The sequence below is a fragment of the Cladophialophora immunda genome, assembly GCF_000835495.1.
Source record: "Cladophialophora immunda strain CBS 83496 unplaced genomic scaffold supercont1.8, whole genome shotgun sequence".
Classification (NCBI taxonomy): Eukaryota; Fungi; Ascomycota; class Eurotiomycetes; order Chaetothyriales; family Herpotrichiellaceae; genus Cladophialophora; species Cladophialophora immunda.
In genome coordinates this window covers 512,369-531,588 of record NW_015622548.1, presented here as the reverse complement: position 1 = coordinate 531,588, position 19,220 = coordinate 512,369, and the positions used below count along the sequence as shown (strand labels likewise).

The 19,220-nt window shown below is 54.4% G+C and overlaps 6 protein-coding genes across 6 annotated transcripts; 4 read left to right on the top strand and 2 right to left on the bottom strand.

Annotated features, from left to right (window-relative positions):
- Positions 1–1,832: 1,832 nt before the first annotated feature.
- Positions 1,833–3,947, top strand: PV07_12240 (uncharacterized protein). Its single transcript, XM_016399747.1, has 3 exons — positions 1,833–2,027; positions 2,085–2,196; positions 2,245–3,947. Exons 1-3 carry the CDS (start codon positions 1,897–1,899, stop codon positions 3,583–3,585), a joined length of 1,584 nt encoding a protein of 527 aa, XP_016242559.1. The 5' UTR covers positions 1,833–1,896; the 3' UTR covers positions 3,586–3,947.
- Positions 3,939–6,120, top strand: PV07_12239 (uncharacterized protein). Its single transcript, XM_016399746.1, has one exon. The coding sequence runs from the start codon at positions 4,247–4,249 to the stop codon at positions 5,960–5,962; it is 1,716 nt and encodes a 571-aa protein (XP_016242558.1). The 5' UTR covers positions 3,939–4,246; the 3' UTR covers positions 5,963–6,120.
- Positions 6,121–7,850: 1,730 nt separating this feature from the next.
- Positions 7,851–10,523, top strand: PV07_12238 (uncharacterized protein). Its single transcript, XM_016399745.1, has 3 exons — positions 7,851–10,001; positions 10,062–10,327; positions 10,377–10,523. Exon 1 carries the CDS (start codon positions 7,967–7,969, stop codon positions 9,221–9,223), a length of 1,257 nt encoding a protein of 418 aa, XP_016242557.1. The 5' UTR covers positions 7,851–7,966; the 3' UTR covers positions 9,224–10,001; positions 10,062–10,327; positions 10,377–10,523.
- PV07_12237 (uncharacterized protein) lies at positions 10,507–13,039 on the bottom strand. The gene is made up of 4 exons (XM_016399744.1): positions 12,663–13,039; positions 12,334–12,614; positions 11,972–12,242; positions 10,507–11,853 (listed from the first exon to the last, which is right to left on the bottom strand). Exons 2-4 carry the CDS (start codon positions 12,437–12,439, stop codon positions 11,196–11,198), a joined length of 1,035 nt encoding a protein of 344 aa, XP_016242556.1. The 5' UTR covers positions 12,440–12,614; positions 12,663–13,039; the 3' UTR covers positions 10,507–11,195.
- A 971-nt stretch (positions 13,040–14,010) lies between these two features.
- PV07_12235 (uncharacterized protein) lies at positions 14,011–17,271 on the top strand. Its single transcript, XM_016399742.1, has 2 exons — positions 14,011–14,347; positions 14,412–17,271. The coding sequence occupies exons 1-2, from the start codon at positions 14,306–14,308 to the stop codon at positions 15,042–15,044; spliced, it is 675 nt and encodes a 224-aa protein (XP_016242554.1). The 5' UTR covers positions 14,011–14,305; the 3' UTR covers positions 15,045–17,271.
- On the bottom strand, positions 15,464–16,855 carry PV07_12236 (uncharacterized protein; the record flags this gene model as incomplete). Its single annotated transcript, XM_016399743.1, has 1 exon — positions 15,464–16,855. One exon carries the CDS (start codon positions 16,853–16,855, stop codon positions 15,464–15,466), a length of 1,392 nt encoding a protein of 463 aa, XP_016242555.1.
- Positions 17,272–19,220: the final 1,949 nt, after the last annotated feature.

Below are 19,220 nucleotides of genomic sequence, written 5' to 3'. Positions count from 1 at the left end.
GTGCATTTATGCAAGCGCATGTATGTAGTTGGATGACGCCTAAGCTGCCTGGCTAAGTGTGTATATGTCAGTGGATGACGGGTGAATATAAGTTGATCTCTCAGCCAGGATAGGGTCAAGCAGGAGTATTAAGGCCCAGGTGGTGGACCCAGAGAATGGGAATAGACCACCAATGAGGCCTAGATCCGGGGGGAAGGGGACCACGACGCTACACAAGGCAGACAGGGACAGAAGTTCTCGATCGCTCCTTGCCAATGATAGTGGCTGTCCTTAGAGTCATGCTAGGCAGAGGAGTAGGCATCGAAGGAAGTCTGCGAAGGATGAGTCGTTCCAGCCGTCACGCGCGAGTGGATGTCCCCAGCAAACTTTGGGCATTCGGTGGTGGTGGTGGGAGGAGGAAGAAGAAGAATCCGTGGTCCGCGATGCAATGCATTTCAAACAGGCAGGCAAAAAGCATCCACCCGGAGGAAGATTAACAGTCGAGGCAAGACTTCGAGAACAAACAATTGTCGCATCTTTGCAAGAAGCAACGCCACGATTGGTGGAAATTACACACGCAAGTGATTCTGCAGGAGCATGCCGAGGTTTGAGGTTCTGCACAGTTGTATCGCGACGGATCTCTGCCCTTTGATCGAGGCTTAAACTGTACGAAGCGGTTGGTGCAACAATGGTAGAGGCTAGTGGTATTCTGGACCCAGACCAGGCGAGGTTTGTCAGCCCTATCAGGCCCGCCGTGGGAATGACCATGGGTCCATCCCGCAATGCGAGGACCCTCTTCAGCCGTATGATCATTCTGACTTGCTGACTCGTAATCTTTAGTGAACTTGATGGAAACAAGGGAATTTGCTGCCTGTTGCGACCTCATACCACTCGAGGGAGCGCCAAAGAGCGCAAGCCGGCCGCGGTGGGATTTGCTCCTCCGCAAAGCTCTGGGAGCTCACGCTTCCGTTGGGCTGGGCGTAAAATAACGTTCGAATCTCGGGATCGGTACGACTTGCCTTGGGCACCAGGGAAAATAGAGATACTGCACGCGAGCTCGGCGGACGAGTGTAAGCCAAAGGTGGAAGTCGTCATCGTCCATGACAGCTTTGCGGAGCATCCGAGATCAACGTCGCAATCGCCGCCATAGGCAATTCTCTTCTTGAAACGGCTGGGATCTTAGCTGAAGACAAGCTTAACAACCTTTCCGTCCGTCGCGCAAGCTTTGTGGCACTCGGTGTCAAAATGTTTCGAAGCCGAAATCTAGGAGAGGAATTGCGCTCGACCTCGGCACCTGCCTGTGACGGGTCACGTTATCTCGCGTATTCGTCGCGATAGGGCTGATCGAAGGAGGCACCCTGATGAATTGTGAGGTAACGCATTAATAATCTCTGGACCGACACCACATACGGGGCCAGGTTCTGGGGGCGGGCTGACAGATACACAAGAGGGCATAACAGTCAAAGTTTTGGAAGTTTTGGGCTGCTATCTCCATGGGAAGGATGGGGAGGAGTGGGAGGAAGGGGCGAGAACCAGGTGTGAAATGACGTTGTTCTGTCTCTTCGTAGAATGTGAAGGGCGAGACGCCGCGGAGGTTGGGAGGGATCATGGCGTGAATCCTCGAGACATCACTAACACATTGCTGGTGTTGATCTTGTTGCGATGAGTGCTGGGTCTTGAGACTCTGAAGGAGAGGAAACCGGTTGAGGGTTGATGGTGAGGACGATGGTGATGGGATGGTTGATGGCGGTACCAGTGGGTCGAGTTGATCTCATTCTCTTGGCAAGCCGTGACGCGCCTTCAAGCCGCGGCGCGGAGGGAAATACACCACTTTACATTTTGTTTTGCTGTCGCGACTCTGCTCTCGTTCTCTCTCTGTCTGTTCCCTGCGCTCCCCTTGCTTTGCAGGTTCTGACCATGGGGCAAGATGCACGCGATGTGACCGAGCCAGCGCCTCAGCACGCTCCTTATAACATCCAACTCCACCCTAATAATATGTCTTCCTCCACGACACCTCAAGCGGCGAAAGCAAAGAGAAAACGAACAAGGTGGGTTGTCCTGAGTCACGCTCTTCGCCCCCAACAATGCTTTCTGACCATCTATAGCCCCCAGGACTGTGCCATCCTCGAGGCCGCATACCAGAAGAACTCCAAACCAGACAAGGCCGAAAGAGCCTTGATAGTCAGCCGGGTTGCCCTTGGGGAGAAAGAAGTTCAGGTACCGCCCCTTCTGCAATCACTATGGAGTAAGCTGACCATTCTATAGATTTGGTTTCAGAACCGTCGCCAAAATGACCGTCGCCGGTCCAAACCATTGCAGCCGCATGAGCTCGTTGCCCATCTCCGCAACAGTAATGCCAGCCCTGTTCCTCCCCAGATGAGCTCGTCTCCTGTCCCCGAAGATCTTTCTGCCTCTATGTCCCTACCAAACTCATCTCTAGCGCCTATTGAGCCTATCAACCGACCTACCTCGAGAGGCTCAAGCATCCATGATCTTCTCAATCCAACACCTCCAGAGGACGATGCAAGCCTCAAGCAAAGCTCACAGGAAACAATCGGAGGAAGCACACCGCCATCCAGCATTGAAAAGGGCGTGTTGACCGTCGGGATGCCATTTCAAAGTGAAAGTCAAAAGAACGTGGCTGAGAGTTGTGACGGACAGTCGGATGTTGGCAGTGAGCATGGAAGTGCCAGAAAGAGAGATCATGATGAGATGACTGGTGCAACGCCTCCTAGTCCCCGGCTAGAGGGGCAAGGAGAGACTGGGGAAGCCACTCTCTCTAAGGCTCCTCTGGTGAGAGTGTCCAGTTTTGTGCGGCTTGCAATGACTGTGGATGGAGCTGTCAAGATCAGGACGAACAATGAGCCCACGCCATCCCCCGAAAAGCCACGTGCCCCAACTCCAACCGTACATAACAGGCAAAAGGCGTCCTTGGTCCGCAGCAAGAGTGCTATGAATGGAGTCGAGGTTTTCCGCGACAGCGTTCAGGGGGCAGGATTCAAGAGCATTGGAGCAGGATTTGGTCGGTCCCGTGACGCCAGGACTTGGGAGTTTTATTGCGACAGTAAGACAAAAGATGCGCTTTCGGCCCAGGCTGAAGCGGAAAGCGCGGGATCTGCTGTCAGTGCCATCAACCTCATCCGATCAAACAGTTTCAAGCCGCGTTTGCAGGCACTCAGTCCGTCTTTGTCCAAGACCAATGCTCGCCGGGCAACAGTGAAGGAAGGCAGGCCGAAGTTGTCTCGCGCCCAATCCTCGCTGGGACGTTTGCAAGGCCTGGGTACATCGGCAGACCCGTCAAGTGGCAAGTCGAAGCCTCTTCATGGCCACGTCCGGTCACCGTCCGGAGACTCAGACAAAGAGAACTGGGCTCCCGGGACCAGAATGTCGGAGCATCCCTTGCGCAGAACCCAGCCCAGTACATGTCACCGGCCGGTCCTGCAGGAAAATGAGCAGATGACATTCCCGGATGTTAATGCCTCACGCCATCGTCCTGAAGAAGGACTTGGCAGTGGTGAATCCCCGACCAAAGAGAAGGCCAAGGGTGAAGAACTCGACTGCGTACAGGGGTTGCTTTCGCTCAGCCAGGGAGCTTGGTCCAGATGAAGGCGCTCGCAAAGATGGGCATGGAAGCCAGCATGACGACCATAAGGAGGATATTTGTTTGGTTACGGTGGCATAATTCGAGGTAGCGCAAAAGAGCATGGGATGTTTGCATTTTATCTGCATGACTGTTCGCAGCCAGTCCGGGGTGGAAAAGGATCATCATCGACCACATGTATCATGATTGCTATTGGAAATCAATTGAAGGAGTCATGTTGTTTGCTTATTTGTCTCTGTTGCTCTACTACTGGTTTGGCTTGTCTTGACGTCAGCTTTATCTCTGCCGGCAGCTGCATGTGCCTGGCAAAAACCCGCGTGGGCAAGCGACACTCAAGTGCCGCCCGCGTCGCGATATCATCACGTCGACAGCCCAGCAAGGGCTAATCCAAGGCCCTTCGTGTCGCTCATCCGGCACTTACGATTGAGTGACATCCTCAGAAATTATTCATACCACTGTTGACGATCCGCAATCCTTTTCTTAGAAGCGTTCTCGAGCCTGGAACCCATATCGACTGCTAAAGTATAGCCCCTCCGAATTTCGGGAAGCGCAGACAACTGTCGAGACACCGCATATCATTCGCTCTCCGGCCCCTGACGGCCCCAATTCACGTCTCTTATCGTTGCACAGATCGTCGCCCCTCTTTAACATCCTAGTTTGGATTGTATGTCTCGAATCTCTCGCGACCTTGCTAACAGCGCGCACAATGGCCATGCGAATGGTCCCATGCCTTCATCCTCGCCTCCCTCTTCCACCATGCAAGCCCTTCGAAATGCCAGCACGCTGTCATCAGGCAGACTCCCCCACGTGGCGGTCGTCGGCGCGGGCATCGCGGGACTTCGGTGCTCAGACGTCCTTGCTCGCAGTGGCGTCAAGGTGACACTGTTTGAAGCCCGAGATCGTATCGGCGGGAGAGTCCACCAGCTGGAATCAGGCGGTTACCTCGTGGACATGGGCCCGAATTGGATCCACGGTACCAGCGGGAATCCCATTATGCATCTCGCCGAAAGGACAGGCACCACCATCCTGGAACCGGAAGAGCACCAGGCGATTTTCGACGCTGAGGGGAAGAGGAGACCCGACTCCGAAGCCGTCGCGCTGTCGAGCAAAATGTGGGAAATGGTCGTTGACGCATTCAAATACTCGGACGAGCACTCCGCCGACATCGATCCTGGGGTCAGTCTCTTTGAGTACTTCCGGTCCAAGCTCGACACGGACAAAGAGCTCCCTCGCCGGCAAAGACAAGACCTCCTCCACGAAGCGCAGATGTGGGGGCCCTTTGTGGGCGACCCGGTCGAGAAACAGAGCCTCAAGTTCTTCTTCTTGGAAGAATGTATCGAGGGAGAAAACGTCTTCGTGGCCGGAACTTACAGGGACATCTTGAAGGAAATCGGCCGCTCCGCGACCGACGAGGACAAAGTCGAGCTGAGACTTGGGACGGAAGTTGTCCATTTCGAGACGAGATCCGACCGCGACGACAAAGATGGAGGCAATGTCAGAATCACAGCCTCGTCGGGCGACCAATCTACCTTTGACGACGTGGTCATCACATGCCCTCTAGGCTGGCTCAAACGGCACCACACCAGAGCTTTCACGCCAGCACTACCTCCGAGATTGGCCTCGGCCATCTCCAACATCAACTACGGCCGCCTGGAGAAGCTCTACGTGACGTTCCCAACCGCCTTCTGGCTGTCCCCTGGCGCGGACGGGAAGCCCGACCTGTCCAGTTATCCTGTCCACACCCACTTCCACGACCCGTCCTACGTCCCCCACGCAAGCGACGAGGCATGGAACCAATCCATCGTGTCGCTCGCTCACCTGCCGCCGCGCTGCGCCCATCCGACTCTGTTGTTCTACATCTACGGGCCTTGCGGCACCCATCTCGTCGAGTCCATCCAGGACGTCGACACGCACTCGACGGAGTACAACGCCATCCTCGCCAGCTTTGCGTCCGCGTTCTACTCACGCCTCCCCAACTACAACCCCGCCAACCCGGCCTGCGAGCCCCGATCCTTCCTGATGACGAAGTGGCAGGCCGACCCCTTCGCGGGCCACGGCTCCTACTGCAACTTCCAAGTCGGCCTCGAGCGCGGCGACGAGGACATCGAGGCCATGCGCGACGCCGGCGGCCTGTGGAAGACCGGCTTGTGGCTGGCTGGCGAACACACCGCGCCGTTCATCGCGTTGGGGACGACGACCGGGGCGTGGTGGAGCGGCGAAGCCGTGGCCAGGCGGATTTGCACAAAGTGGGGGATCAACGTGCCTGGAGACGCGCCGGTACTGGTGGAGGAAAACGGAAACGCCGTGGTACAGGGCGCGAATAAGAAGGAATTAGACAAGGACAAGGCAGACGCGGCGAATCTGAGTGGGTTGGCAATTTGATTTTCACGGATATCTCGGTCCCTTTTTGCATAGCCAATGCTCCTCAATCCAAGCCCCAGACCTATGTAGTAGACCACTCAACTCCAACTCGGTGTGCCATCCCAAGACCAGAAAAGGCCCACCCTGATGTACAATGCTCCCTGCTCCAATCTGTTCGCGAGGACAGCGTCGTGTTAGATCACATTTTCTCAAAAGCCTTGTCAAGCTCTATCCACCAAGAGGGTTTAGTTAGTATGTTGCTTGCAGAAAAAAGACCGATACTAATGTGAGAAGGAAAGGGAGAAGGGAGAGCACTCACCCTTGGTAATCACATCTATCTTGTCGTCTTCCGTCAGGTTGCTGGGCTGGCCTTTCCACCGACTCTCCGTAGCCCTGGTCAGCCGCTTCTTCAAGTCCTGCTGCCGCTTGCGCTCGAACTTGTACAGCGCCAGGGTCATTCCGATGCGCTGCACGCGGCTTGGGAAATGCTTCCTGTCCTGGATGGGAGCCACCATGCGCTTCTCGGGCTTGAGCGCGCCTTTGCCGGATTGGCTTTGCTCCTCTTGTTTAGCAGCTTCCTTTTGCGCGCGTGTCCTTGCTCCCTCGCCTGACTTGGTTGCGCGTTTTGGAGAGACTGTCCCCAACTTCTTCCGTTTCCTTCTCATCCCCCTGTCTTTGGCGCGCCGTGGAGTGGGTGTGTCGTCCTCCATACGTTCCCGCACGTCCAAGTTCGAGGTTGATGCTGCAGGTCCATCGTCAGTTGTAGCTTGGCCGTCTTCGTTTGAAGCAAGGGAGACATTGTCGAGAGCAAGAGGAGTACTGTTAGAAGCAGATGACAGAGTAGGCTCACGTCGAGCATTGGAAAGCGTGGGCTGTAGCTCAGCTTGCGGGGTCGGATCATAGAACCATGTGATCGGCTTCTGGGCCAGCTGCCGAGTGACAGGTGCCTTTCCTTTGTCCTGCAGTGGTGTTTTGTTGGATGCGTTGTCCGGAAATCTATTCCAGGCTTGGAGCGAGTGGTTGTAATTGAACATGTGGAAGACAGCACTATCTGTGTCCAAGGTGTCAGCATTAACTTGTAAAGGAAGTCTTCCCACGGTGTTCTGGCGAAGAATCTGGGTACCCTTCATCGCTGCAGAAGCCAGTTCTTGACCGACTTGGAGATCACACAAGTTGTCTGGGTTCGAAGCAACTTGTATACTGGTCAGGTTGAGGCCGCGACGAGCAAGTTGCTCTAAGATTGTGTCAAGCACGCTCTCCGGGAAGGCTGCCACCACGGTTGGTGAGCCAACATGAATGCACAGCTCTTGCGTCGCCACTACTGTGACCTTCATCGTGTGTTGGTCAGGTGAAGAAGACATAGTTGGTCGTTGTCATAGATATGGGGAGGAATCTATTTGGGAGAAACATTGACAGAGAGAGAGGGAGAGAGAGAGTCAAAGCAGGGTCGTGGTCGAAAGGTCATAAGTGAGTCGGTCGTCAACAAACACAAGCAAGCGAAGTGAAGTGAAGTGAAGTGAAGCGCGGTGAGTGTTTATGGGGTATTGAGGGTCACGACGCATGTGAAGTATTGTCTCTGTGCGCAGATGTTTGCCCGCAGTAGTGGAAGGACCTTAGTGACATCTCTGCTTGTAGAGCGCGCAGCCTTGTTTGGAAGGATCAAACCGTCGCCGTTGAGTCCCATTGGTTTGCAGGAGTTCTGTCACACGGTGGTGGACACGATAATAGGTGCGGGCATGACCATTGCGGTTGAATACAAGTAGGTATATTGTTTGGTGGTGTTTAGTTGAAGCTGCGCTGGATGGCAGCGACCCGCGGCTCTTTGGGTCCATGTCGTCATTGTTTGTATGTCCTGCGGTGTGGATGAACTTCGGTTGCAGCTCTGACGACTTCCTCTCATCTTCCATCAGCTCACCCATTTTCCACTTGTTGGCTTTTCCCATCTATCTCACTGTCCTCTTGACTTGCTTGTGTATCTGCTGGATAAGTACTTATCACCATGGCAATCCTCGCCATCCAACTGCAATGAATACAACAATGTCTGGCCCAAAGCGAAAATCATCACGTCCTGCTCACCACTCAAATAATTCCGCCACCGCCTTCGTCAATCCATGGCCATCCGCAGGGACGCCAACCTGGGGAGAAATCCTTCAATCGTCCTTTCCACTTGGCTGGTACACCGATGACCTGAGTTGCCACAAAAGAGCCCGACAACTCAAGGTCGTCACCCCAGACTGGGGTAAAGCGGACCTGGAAAAGAGGCAGCTTGACAAGAAGAACTGCGTTATCGGAACATGGTTAGGCCATGCAAGCGCTCTGGTGGAGCTGCCGCCTCTCGATAATCCCGAGCACAGGAGCATATGGCTTCTGTTTGACCCTATCTTTTCTATGCGAGCAGGGCCGACCCAGAACAGCGGTGTCACCCGGTTCAAGCAAGCTCCTTGCCAGGCCGAGGATCTGCCAGGGTGCGATGCAGTTTTGATTTCCCACAATCATTACGATCATTTGGATGCTGCTTCAATCAAGGCAATTCTCAAGAAGTTTCCACGAACAAAGTTTTTCGTTGGACTTGGCATCAAGCAATGGATGTCGTCTATGGGGGTCCCGGATTCGCAAACCTGCGAGATGGACTGGGGGCAAAATCGCGAGTATAGTCTGGAAGACTTTGGTGTTCAGCCACCACCGGCATCGACTGAGCAGGTCATCTTTAGATTCTCTTGTGTGCCTGCTCAGCATAATTCCGCACGAAGTCCCGTCGATCAAGGGCGCACGCTCTGGTGTGGTTGGGTTGTCGAGCGCTTTCTCCACTCACAGGACGAATCAAGTGAATCTAAAGCGACCAGACGAGGGGTTATCTATCATGCCGGCGATACAGGCTATCGGAGGACATCGAGATCAGACATTGTCTGCCCGGTCTTTAAAGAGATTGGGGACAAATTCGGCCCTGTCGATCTTTCATTCATTCCTATCTGGCGCGGTGGAACGCTCGGTTTCTTTTCATATATGGGGCTTCGACTATCCCATCACGACATACCTGCGGCTCTCCATGCTTCTCCGGCAGATGCTATTGCGATTCATGTCGATGTTCGATCGCGTAACAGCATTGGAGTGCACTGGGGAACATTTGTCGGTTCAGCCAGCGAGTCTTACGAAGCTATGATCGAGTTCGCTGAAGCATGCGAGAATCGAGCTGTGGAAAGCCTGGATAGCGAAAGCGAGGGTGATAACGGTCGCGCAGGGTTATTAGACATTGGCGCCAGTCTGGCAGCTCGAATTTTCTGAGCGAAGGCTTGCTGGTTCCTATGGAACACCTCCACGTCCTATACTTAGAGCTTTCAAGCTACGCGCCCATGCTGTCAACCTAACTCGGCGCTTAGAGAATTCCCACCACTACCTGAGCACTTCTGCAATAAGTCAAGCGTGGGGGCTGAAGCTGGCTTTGCCACTGTGGTTGGCTCTTTCGATCTACTGCATACCTATTCGCGGTCAATATCACTGCACCCAGGCAGCTGAGAATTTCGAGGGCTGCATTGTCAGTTCCCACGGATACGACTCTTGTCAAAGTCAAGCCAAATTCATCTGTTTGTAACTCGTCGGAATTCAGACTGCAATCAGGCTGGACTCATGGGCGATATCCTGGGTGCAGCGTCGGCCGTTGCGGGCCTGATGTCGTTGAGCGGCACTGTCCTTGAAGAGGGTTACTCATTCATAAGGACTGTCCACAGGGCCCCGAGAGAGTTGCGGCAGCCTTTGAGCGAGACTGCTCCACTAGACTCATCGGGGAGCTGCAGAGTCTGGCGTATGATGGCCCGGTGGTGGGTTCCAGCAATAAGTCGGCATTGAATGAATTCAGCAACGCAGGTGTTTTCACCGAATGTAAGCGGTCTCTGCTCGTCGTCAGAAACTCGATTGCTGCGTGTCAGCAGGTTGCAGACCATCGGGTACGAAATGTCGGGGAAATGATGATATGGTCGTTCAAGGGAAAAGCAACCAGGGATGTCTTGGTCAGAATATCCAGACTCTGAGACCACTTGAATACAGCGACTGCTGCTGATATGAGGTATGCGTCCAAACGGACATTGGCTGTTCTGCGATCAAACTGACACTGTTCTCTGGATAGCCTGATGTTGCGGAGTGTCCTCCAGTATTCTCTGCGAAGCTCTCTGGCGGCGGAAGCACTGCAAAGACGAGATGCATTCATGGATGAGCGAGAAGAACGGAAACTCTTGTTCCAGAGGCTTGATCCAAGTTCAATCAATATTGATGAGAACCTGGAGGAGGGCTTGAAACATCATCATCCCGGAACAGGTGATTGGTTCTTCGAATGCGATGAATACATATCTTGGTCAAGCGGACCATCGTCTCTTCTGTGGATCAATGGAATCCGTGCGTCATCCCTTCAATTCGTCAAAGCAATACTGACCTCACGAGTTAGCTGGGAGCGGAAAGACAGTTCTGGCGTGAGATTGTGCACTTCATTTGATACCGTCGTCTTTTAATAACTTCAAGTCCTCTACATTACTCATACACTTCGTGGATGTACAGATGAACAAACAATAAATTTGGCTTATTGCTTCTTTGATCACAGAGACTCTGTTGAAACGGACCTCGAACGGCGCGGTAGGACAGGGTTGACCTGCCTCCATCTCGCGGAGAGGGCGTTACATTCACACCAACGGATATTGATCGGGGGGCCGGGGCCACTAATCATGATTTGTTGTGCACCGCGATCTCGTTGTTTTCCGTGTCTGGGCAAAGTCTTCCCTCCTCTTCCTTCATGTCCTGGTGCCTATCTATATGACGAGGATTCGGTGATGCGGGTTGTAGCTTCGGAACGTGTCTATTTAATCCGCCACGAGATCCTTTCTCTTCTTCTGTGGAGGACATTTCGCACTCCTTGGTGCACCGTATGCAGCGGAGCGAGGCCGAGGACAGGCCCGGGGCATACACCGGGAAAAAAGGCCGATAAACCTGTAAGGAAAATGCTTTTGGTTTCAATTCATTCCCTAATTGCTTAAAATGTACATGAATCCCACGGCGCGCCGGCAAGCGAGGCCTGGGTTTGAAGTGAGGTGAGTCCGTTCACTTGTGTAGCCTGGGATGGCAGCACGCATCCACAACTGGCCTCGATCGGCTGGTTCATTTGGCAATGAGCTAGCTAACGGTATCGTGGCTCGGAGCGCGGAAGGCTTCGCGGCTGGCTTGGTGGCTGGCTCTCTCTCCTCACGCTGGGGATGCCTGCCTGCCTGCCTACCTATGCAAACGGATTCGGATCCAGATTCTCCTTACAGCTGGTTTTGCCATCAATCACGCGGAGTCGCGGGATGCCCGTTGGAAGACGAGGGGGCGACGTCGGCTCGGTCTGCAGCAGCTCCCGGCGGGTCGGTCGCCAGGTGGCGGCGCGCTGCTTCTCCATGTCCTCTGTACTAGCCGACGCCATGCCGCTGAAGGGGCACGTGGACATCTTCTGCTGCTCGTTGGACAGGCGGACCTGCTCCATCGTGCGGCCGAGGCTGGTGGTGCTCTTTTCCGACGACGTCGACGACACGGTGCCCGCGATCGAGCTATCGTCGTCGCCGTTGCCGTTGCCGCCGGGCCCCCCGCCGTTGCCCAGGATGCGCTTCCCGTGGAGGTAGCCCTCGGGCTCGCGCGCCTCGGCCTCCATGTCCTCCTCGAGCTCCTCGTCCAGGAACTCGCGCCCGTCCTCGACGTGCCATTTCGCCATCAGGTCGTTCTGGATCCAGATCACCTTGCCGATCGCCTTGACGATGGCGATCTTCTGCGTCAGCTCCAGCCGCGGGTGCGAGAGGATGGCTTCCGTCATCGAGTCTTGGATGTAGCCCAGGCACGCGCCGAGGAAGATGTAGTCCACGTGCAGAGGGTTACGGCGTCCTTTGCCCACATGCATCAACCTGCGAATGCGTCATGCGTCAGATGTATTCTCCGGCGGTGCTGAAGATTGACGGTCGAGTTGGCTGCCACAAAAGGGTACAGCTCTAGGGGGACGCAGACAGGTACATTTCCACTTACCCTACTTTGTCCAGATACTGCCAGTACTCCATTTTGCTGGGGTCGGAATTGAGTTTCGTGAGGTACCACCTCAAAAACATCTTCCGGTGCCGGATCTGGGCGTCGTCTTCCTTGATCCATGTCACGGGATTTTCTTCGATGCGACTATCTCGCGTGCTGAAGACTCGCGCCGTGATGTCGTGCCTCAGCAACTTCTTGTACACCATGTTGACGATTGCCGGAATAATGGCTTTGATGTATTTCTGTCCCTCGATCAAGGCGACGACGTCATCTAGAGCGGGAAAAGAGGTCAGCGGAGGCGTCCTTTTGATCGGTAGACATTTGGACAGCATTTGAGGCTCAATGAGAGAGGGAGCGCTCACCTGCTCCGAATTCAAGGAACTGCTGGAGGTACTGGACTCGAACCGGGAGCGACGTGTACAGTTCGCGCCGCTCCACATGTTCCATGTTCTTCGGAATATCACCCATTGTGTGGCCGTCTAGAGACCTCCCAGAGATATGCCGATACAGGAGCTTGGCCGTAAGCTGCTGACCTGTTGAATTCGACTATTTCCTTGAATGAGGGAGAGAAAGTCTGCTGAAGCGCGGCTCCCGCTGCGTTTCGCAACGGCGATCGCATGATTTAAAGCCGGTCGGACTGATCCTGGGTGCTTTGTCAGAGCAAGGAGGAGCTTCCGAGTATTCTTCTCACCGCGAACTATTTGCAACAACGCATCTCCATAGTCGACCCCCGATTGGGACGAGTTGAAGATAAATTTTCGATCCGTCCCGCTAGGGAGCAACCCATGTTCCTAGTTTCCACGTGCAGTGGCGTGACCATCATCCGGCTGGGGGGCCAGGAACCGTTACAGAACTTTGTTCTCACTGGATATTTGAAACCGGGATAACGCCACTTGTTGATCAATTGGAAGAAACGGATGTTGTCGAGATTACCCGTCCGTGAAGCCGCCATCTCGTCGACCATGCGGCAGCGTAAGCGAGCATCCAGAAGGTGATTTAGACGTCCGTCATTACCACAACCCGAGGGTCAAGTCGGGAAGAAGACAACCAGGAGAGTTGCCAGCCCCCCATGGCATGTCTCAAACAACGGAAAGCCACGATTCTTCGAAGCTGCAAGTATAACTTTCGACTCTCCTGCGCCTTGCGGGGTCGCCCAGTGCCGTGGATCCAGGAACTTCTTTCATCCCGGCAATGCCTATCCGAAGCTAACCCTCACAGAAGGTGTTGATGCGAAGCGACACGGTCTGGGATCGGTGCCCCTGGAATGCCGCGACTAGCCACCATGCCGAATGAACGGTCAAGTTCCCGGCCCCAATATTGAAGTGGATTTCCGTCTGGCGATCACTGAGGATGAAGATAATAACTTGCTCGGCCGCCTACGTTGGGCTTCGTCGAGGCTCTGGGCACGGAGATTATGGGCAGAGACTGCCTCTCCTGATGCTGCACTACACAGATGGGGCCGTCTGAAGCCTAAGCCGAGGGCGTGGGTACAGAACGGAGCCTCGAGCCGTTGTCCAACTACTGGAGACGGTAAAGAAGTACCGGATAGGCATTGCTTCGCCTGCGTTCGCCGTTCTGACCACGAAGCGAAGGGTTTATTGCGAGATTGGCCGCGCGTATCCACCGTAGCATCATGTGTCCCATGTGTTGGGTTCCAGAATCAGTGATGGAAGCATGGCTTCGACCTGGACTGTTCTTCTTGAGCAACAAGACCTCGGACAAACCCGTCGAGGGACAGGGAAACCTCTGTAGGCGACTCCCACCAAGGCTCCTCCTCCTGTATGCCGCGCTACTCAAGCTTGTCGGCCGCGAGGCTGCATGATTAGGCGAGAAGTTTTGCGTGCCCTGTGGCGTGACTGTATCCCCTGTGGCGTCCGCAGATCCATATGGAGTCGTGAATGCACTCGGCACGGGTACCTGTATCATCGTTAGGTATTGGAGTGGAAACAATCGGGAAGAAGCACGCAAAACTCGGCAGTTGTGGACACACGGACAGTGACAGACCCAAGTCGAATGAGACGTCTAGATCAGAGAGTAGTTTGAGATTGGTGAAGAGTGTGCGATGGATTCACAATGTCAACTGCAGGCGAAGTTGCTGGCTCGTCGCGAATAATGTCGTGTAACTTTCTCCGCATCCGCGACTCGCGACCCGCGACCCGCAAAGCCACGTCTTGATCGACAGCGTTGAGCGTGTCACGAATACGAGAAGTGCAGACTACAGCTTGACCAGAAACCCCATGAACAACCCAACAATCACAACACATAGTTTTTCTGTCGTTGGCGGACTCCGACCTTGCAAGGAGCACTGCCGGAGGCACGCATCACCCAGGCGTCATGCCCCCAAAGCCCTCTGTTCGGGGAGAATATATCGAAACTGTGCGGTCACCCTCTTCCTTTTCAGTGATCATCAACCTAGACGATTGCTAACAACCAGCCTCAGGAAACCGGCAACAAGATCAGCCGCCGAGCCAGCGTCCTGGGCCCGCGCCATATCATCCTCGCCGGCAAATGTGTCATTCAGCAAGACGTCGTCATCCACGGTGACCTTGTTCGCCCTCCGCAGTCCAAGCCTCCCTCTCAGCAGCAGCAGCAGCCGGGCGACCAGAAGTCGGTGGCCCAAGATCAAACATCGATTCACTTGGGCCGCTATGTCTTTATCAGCCCCGGCTGCACCCTCCACCCCCCGTCCCGCCTGACCACCGTCCCCAGCCCGAACGGCGGTGAACCGCAGCAGATGATGACCTACTTCATGCTCCGGATCTCCGACTACGTCTACATCGGCCCCAACACACACATTCGGGCCGCGGAGATCAGGAGCAATGTGTGGATAGGGGCCAACTGCACCATCGGGAACATGGTCATGATCAAGGACAACGTCAAGATCTTGGACGGCACGGTCCTCCCTGCGAACACCGTCTGGGCGGGAGGCACCATCATCGCCGGGCGGCCAGGAAGGGTTGTGGGGGAGATCGGTGAAGGGTGGGCTGCCGGTGGAAGCAGTGGCTCGTCCGTGGACGAAGGAGTTGGGGTCAAGAGCAGAGAAAGATGGGCCGCCGTTGGGAACAAGAGATAAATTTGAACCCGGACACCAGCCATGGATGAAATGCCGTCCTATTTGTATTCCAACTCCACGCAGTCCAGCAAGAGGCATCACCTCCCCAGACATATCGGAAAAGAGGCAACGCAACGGCATGCATTGGACATATATTCCCATCCCATCGAATTGAGGAGTACTATGGATCGAAGAAATTACCCCGATAACACTCCAGACATGCCAGCTGCCAGGATGAGAGCTCTCAATTGCAAATTGTTGTGAGCTTTACAATAGCTTGTGGAGAGGGCAACAGGCAAGAGTCTATCCTCCATCTCGCTCACGATGCTGAAAATGCCATTGTGCTCCGAACTGCCTTCCCCCGTCGAATATCCCGAAGTCCATTCCTTCTCAACTGGACAACGACCCTGTGGATCGCCCCCCAGTGAGAGTTGCATCGATCAAACGACATTCTCCCCCTCCATCCCGGCCACCCTGAAGTTCTCGGCTGTCCAACTCCATCTCGACGGCTTGCGGGATGACTGTGACGATGGAGTCAGAGGAAACGTCGTCCAAGCAGCGTCGCACGAGCTGAAATGCCGATGGCGTTGATGTGGGTGGTGACGATGCTCGGATACGCTCACAGGCTGGTTTGGGGATCGGAATGAACAATTCTTCATGTCTGTTGTCAAAGGCCAATCATTTCGGACGTCATCTGTTGCTCGACCCTCGCCAACCATAGATCTTGGCGTGTGCACTGAAGTTTGGCCGAGCGTCTTCCTTGGATCTTGTAATTCGTTGTTCAGCTCAGGGGGATGCTGGCGCAGCGGACTCTCAAAGACGCTGTATCTCTCCTCGTGACCTTCTTTTGATGCCGACCTAGAGGTTGGTGCTCGCCGAGAATGAGCACTCGAAGGTCGTTCCAGTGTGAGCCCAGCTATCCGCACTGGTTTGGTGGTTGAAGGTTGGTTGTCATCCTGATCCATGTCGGGGTTATGCCTTCCGCGACGTGGGTTGAGAGGTGCAGGGACAAGACTGTCGCGCTCGTACTGGAATACTGGAGGTTTCCAACCTGCATCTTGATGTGGAATTGTGGAAGGTGCTGGGCATTGAGCCACCGGATAATGTTGCGAAAGTGGATGGTCTTTTGGGATCGGGAGAGCTGCCATCACATCGTCACGGTGTTGGTGCATCGGTGGGAACCCATTGTACGATGTCAGTCGAGGCCTGTGTCCTGCCTCTATCGAGTCTCTGTCGCAGACTTGAGAAGGATACGAGCATGCCGGAACGGCTTCGACCTCCGCAATGCCGGGCGCATGACGATATTCGACCAAGGTCGGGACCGGAAGCGGCGCCATATTGTCATGCCCATATGCGAAATCGCCGTATCGATATCCACCCAGCTTCTCGAATGACGCTACGTCCGTGGGTCTTGGTCCTTTTTCAACATCTCTTAGGTCTCTCGTCCCAGCCTCGACGCCGGAGATGGACCCAGAAACGATTGCTTGATCGGCCTTTTCGTTGACACCTTGTTGTCGTTCCATCGCTCGCATCTCTTCTGGATCTTCTGCACTGTTTGGTACCTGGGCCCAGCTGACTCTGTCAAGGATCTTTCTCCACCTCCACCTTCCGCCTTGATTGTCTGCCTGCTGCTCCAAATCTGCCGTGTTACCCGCACGGATCCTCAAATTTTGAACGCCGTGCCTGGGATCGCCGTTGTTTTCTATTGCTGTTTCATCATTGGGTTTGTCGTGCATTCGGCTCTTGTGGTATGTTCTCCAAATTGCGATGCCTGCAACAAGTAGGATTACCCCTGTGATGCTGAAGAAGGATATCATTGCCGGTTCATTCATGATTGCGGTCTCTCTTCTGGCTATCACTCTCGGGTATGTGGATATAGGTATGGGTAGAACCTCCGGTGGGGCAAAAGCTCGTAGAAAGCAGTGAACTCGGATCCCGTCTCTGATGGAAGGGGAGTATAGATAGAACAGAAGGAAATGGGATGGGTTCAAATGATTGACAGGCTTAGGAAGGCTGGATGGAACGCTGAACCATTGATTGAGCGGGAAGGATAGGAGGAATGCTCTGGGTCGAGAAACAAATTGGAAGAAGACGAATGTGTGTGAATGTTCCGCTGATGAAGCTGGACATAGAGTTCGATGAGGTGTCTAAATAAATACCGACGATGTTAGGGGATTGCGCAGGTGCAAGATCTCGTCGCTTTCTCTGTGCCCACACCACAAACAAGACTCCCCTGATCCATATCGAGAGACATCCGTCCTTTGACGCCGCTGAGACGCCGTCTGGTTTTCGGCCGAATTGGGTAAGTAAATAAGTGGGTGTGAGTACATAAGAAAGTGAGCAGCTGAGTTGCGAGGGGACGGTCATCTCGCCTCGTTCTGTCTGGACTGGTCGGGACTCATTTGATCTCGTTGCATGATCGTGTTCCTTTGTCGCCAGCCCGGGCAAACGGGGCGTCGAGTGAGTGCAAATATGAATATTGTTCGATTGTCTCTTGTTTCGCCGACTGTCTGTCTCGGGCGGTAGCCTCTGCCTCAGTAGCAACTTGAGCCGTCCATTCCAGATCGTCGAGGCTCTGGTTGTTGATTCAGGTCAACGGCTCTGGATGCCGTGGACGGCAAAGTCCCTTCAGATGGATACCTTGATACATGGCAGGCACTTTGTAAGATCCCTAGGAGGTGCAAATGGGAAGGCGGACGAGGGAACTGGGTGTGTCTTCGATCCCTTTCCGTGGGTGTGGTGGGTACGCAAGATTTTTGTCTCGGATGAGGGCTCAATATATCCGGCGCGTAAAGCTTGGATCTGTTTTCGGTAGTCCCTCCCCCAGGTCAGCTGAGAGGTCTCGATTTCAAGGCTGCGGAAAGCGTCGTTAGCTGGAGCAGAAGAAAACTAGCCAAGGTGGCCAGGGAAAAGTGCAAGTCGGCTGGCTGCTTTACCATATCGCGAACTTTGGTGTAGTAGTCACTATCTCCGTCATGGTTCACTAGGGGATATCTCTCTCTCAGTAACCACGATTTCCGTCCGGCTCTCCCACGTATTCAGACTTGACGAGGCATCCTCAGGAGTCCGGAGGAGTACTTGACTTGCTACAGGAGTTTGGACGTTCCGTAATCGGGCCTCTCCATCAGCACAAGCAATGGTATCGTAGGTAGGCAAGCCATGAGGATCGCGTCCGCAGTAAGGGGGCAACACAGACCGCACCGATGTTGGAGAGCTCGGAGGGATGCTGCTAGCACCGAAGCCGTCCCCATTTCCTTCGACAGTGGCATCGGAAAGGTCGGGGGTATCACGCCCATTGCGTTCTTGCGATGCCGTTGCTCCCAATCTGAACAGGCCTGACCAAGGCCAGGACTGTGGACGTCCAGTATCAGCGTAGAGAGTGTCGTAGGCTGGCGGAGGTCGCTGAATGCTGTTCGCAGCCCCTTCCACTGGATCAAGCCTGACGCGTCGGTTGGCGGGAAGGCGTCCTTGTACGCGACTTTGCCGCCTGATCCTGATATTCCGCACAAAGCTCAGGATGACGAAGAACGCGAGGATGCCCAACATGAATGAGATGCCGACGATGCCTTCAATGGTGGTTCCTTTGAGGCCCATCTGTGTCGGAACCTCGTTGAACTCGAACACGACAGGGGACATGAATTTGGCAAAAGTTGCGGGGGACTGATACTCTCACAATAGTCCAGGGGGAGATCATACTCATATGGACATACCTAGCTTCCTAGACTGTCGAGCGTTGAAAAGAATGTGTGCGTGTTGAGAGGTGATCAGCCCTTCGAACCACAGATAGAGAAAATCATGTTTGCTGAGGAGCCAGATGATGCTCATCGCTTCCGACCACTTCAGGAGCTACCGGACACAAACTTCGCAACCAAGGCGGAAACAAACGCAGCTCAGAGCAGGATGATGCACGCTTAGAGAGGTTAATGCTATCTTACCGTTGGTCAGGCACGCCGGCCGACTCTTCCACATAGTGGCGTGGCAGAGACTGCGGAAGTAGGAGTTGAAGCACAGGGATGCGACAGAGTACAACACCAGAGCATCTTCAATGTATCACAAGAGGATTACTGGGCAAAGCAGGCAAAGCAGTCGGCACATGGACTGAACGAGCCCAAGCAGCTAGGTAGATAGGCGGCGGCAGAGGATCAGAGTGCTGTCCAGATCCCGCATAGCGCGTCTTGGCGTCTTGGACGTTTGCTT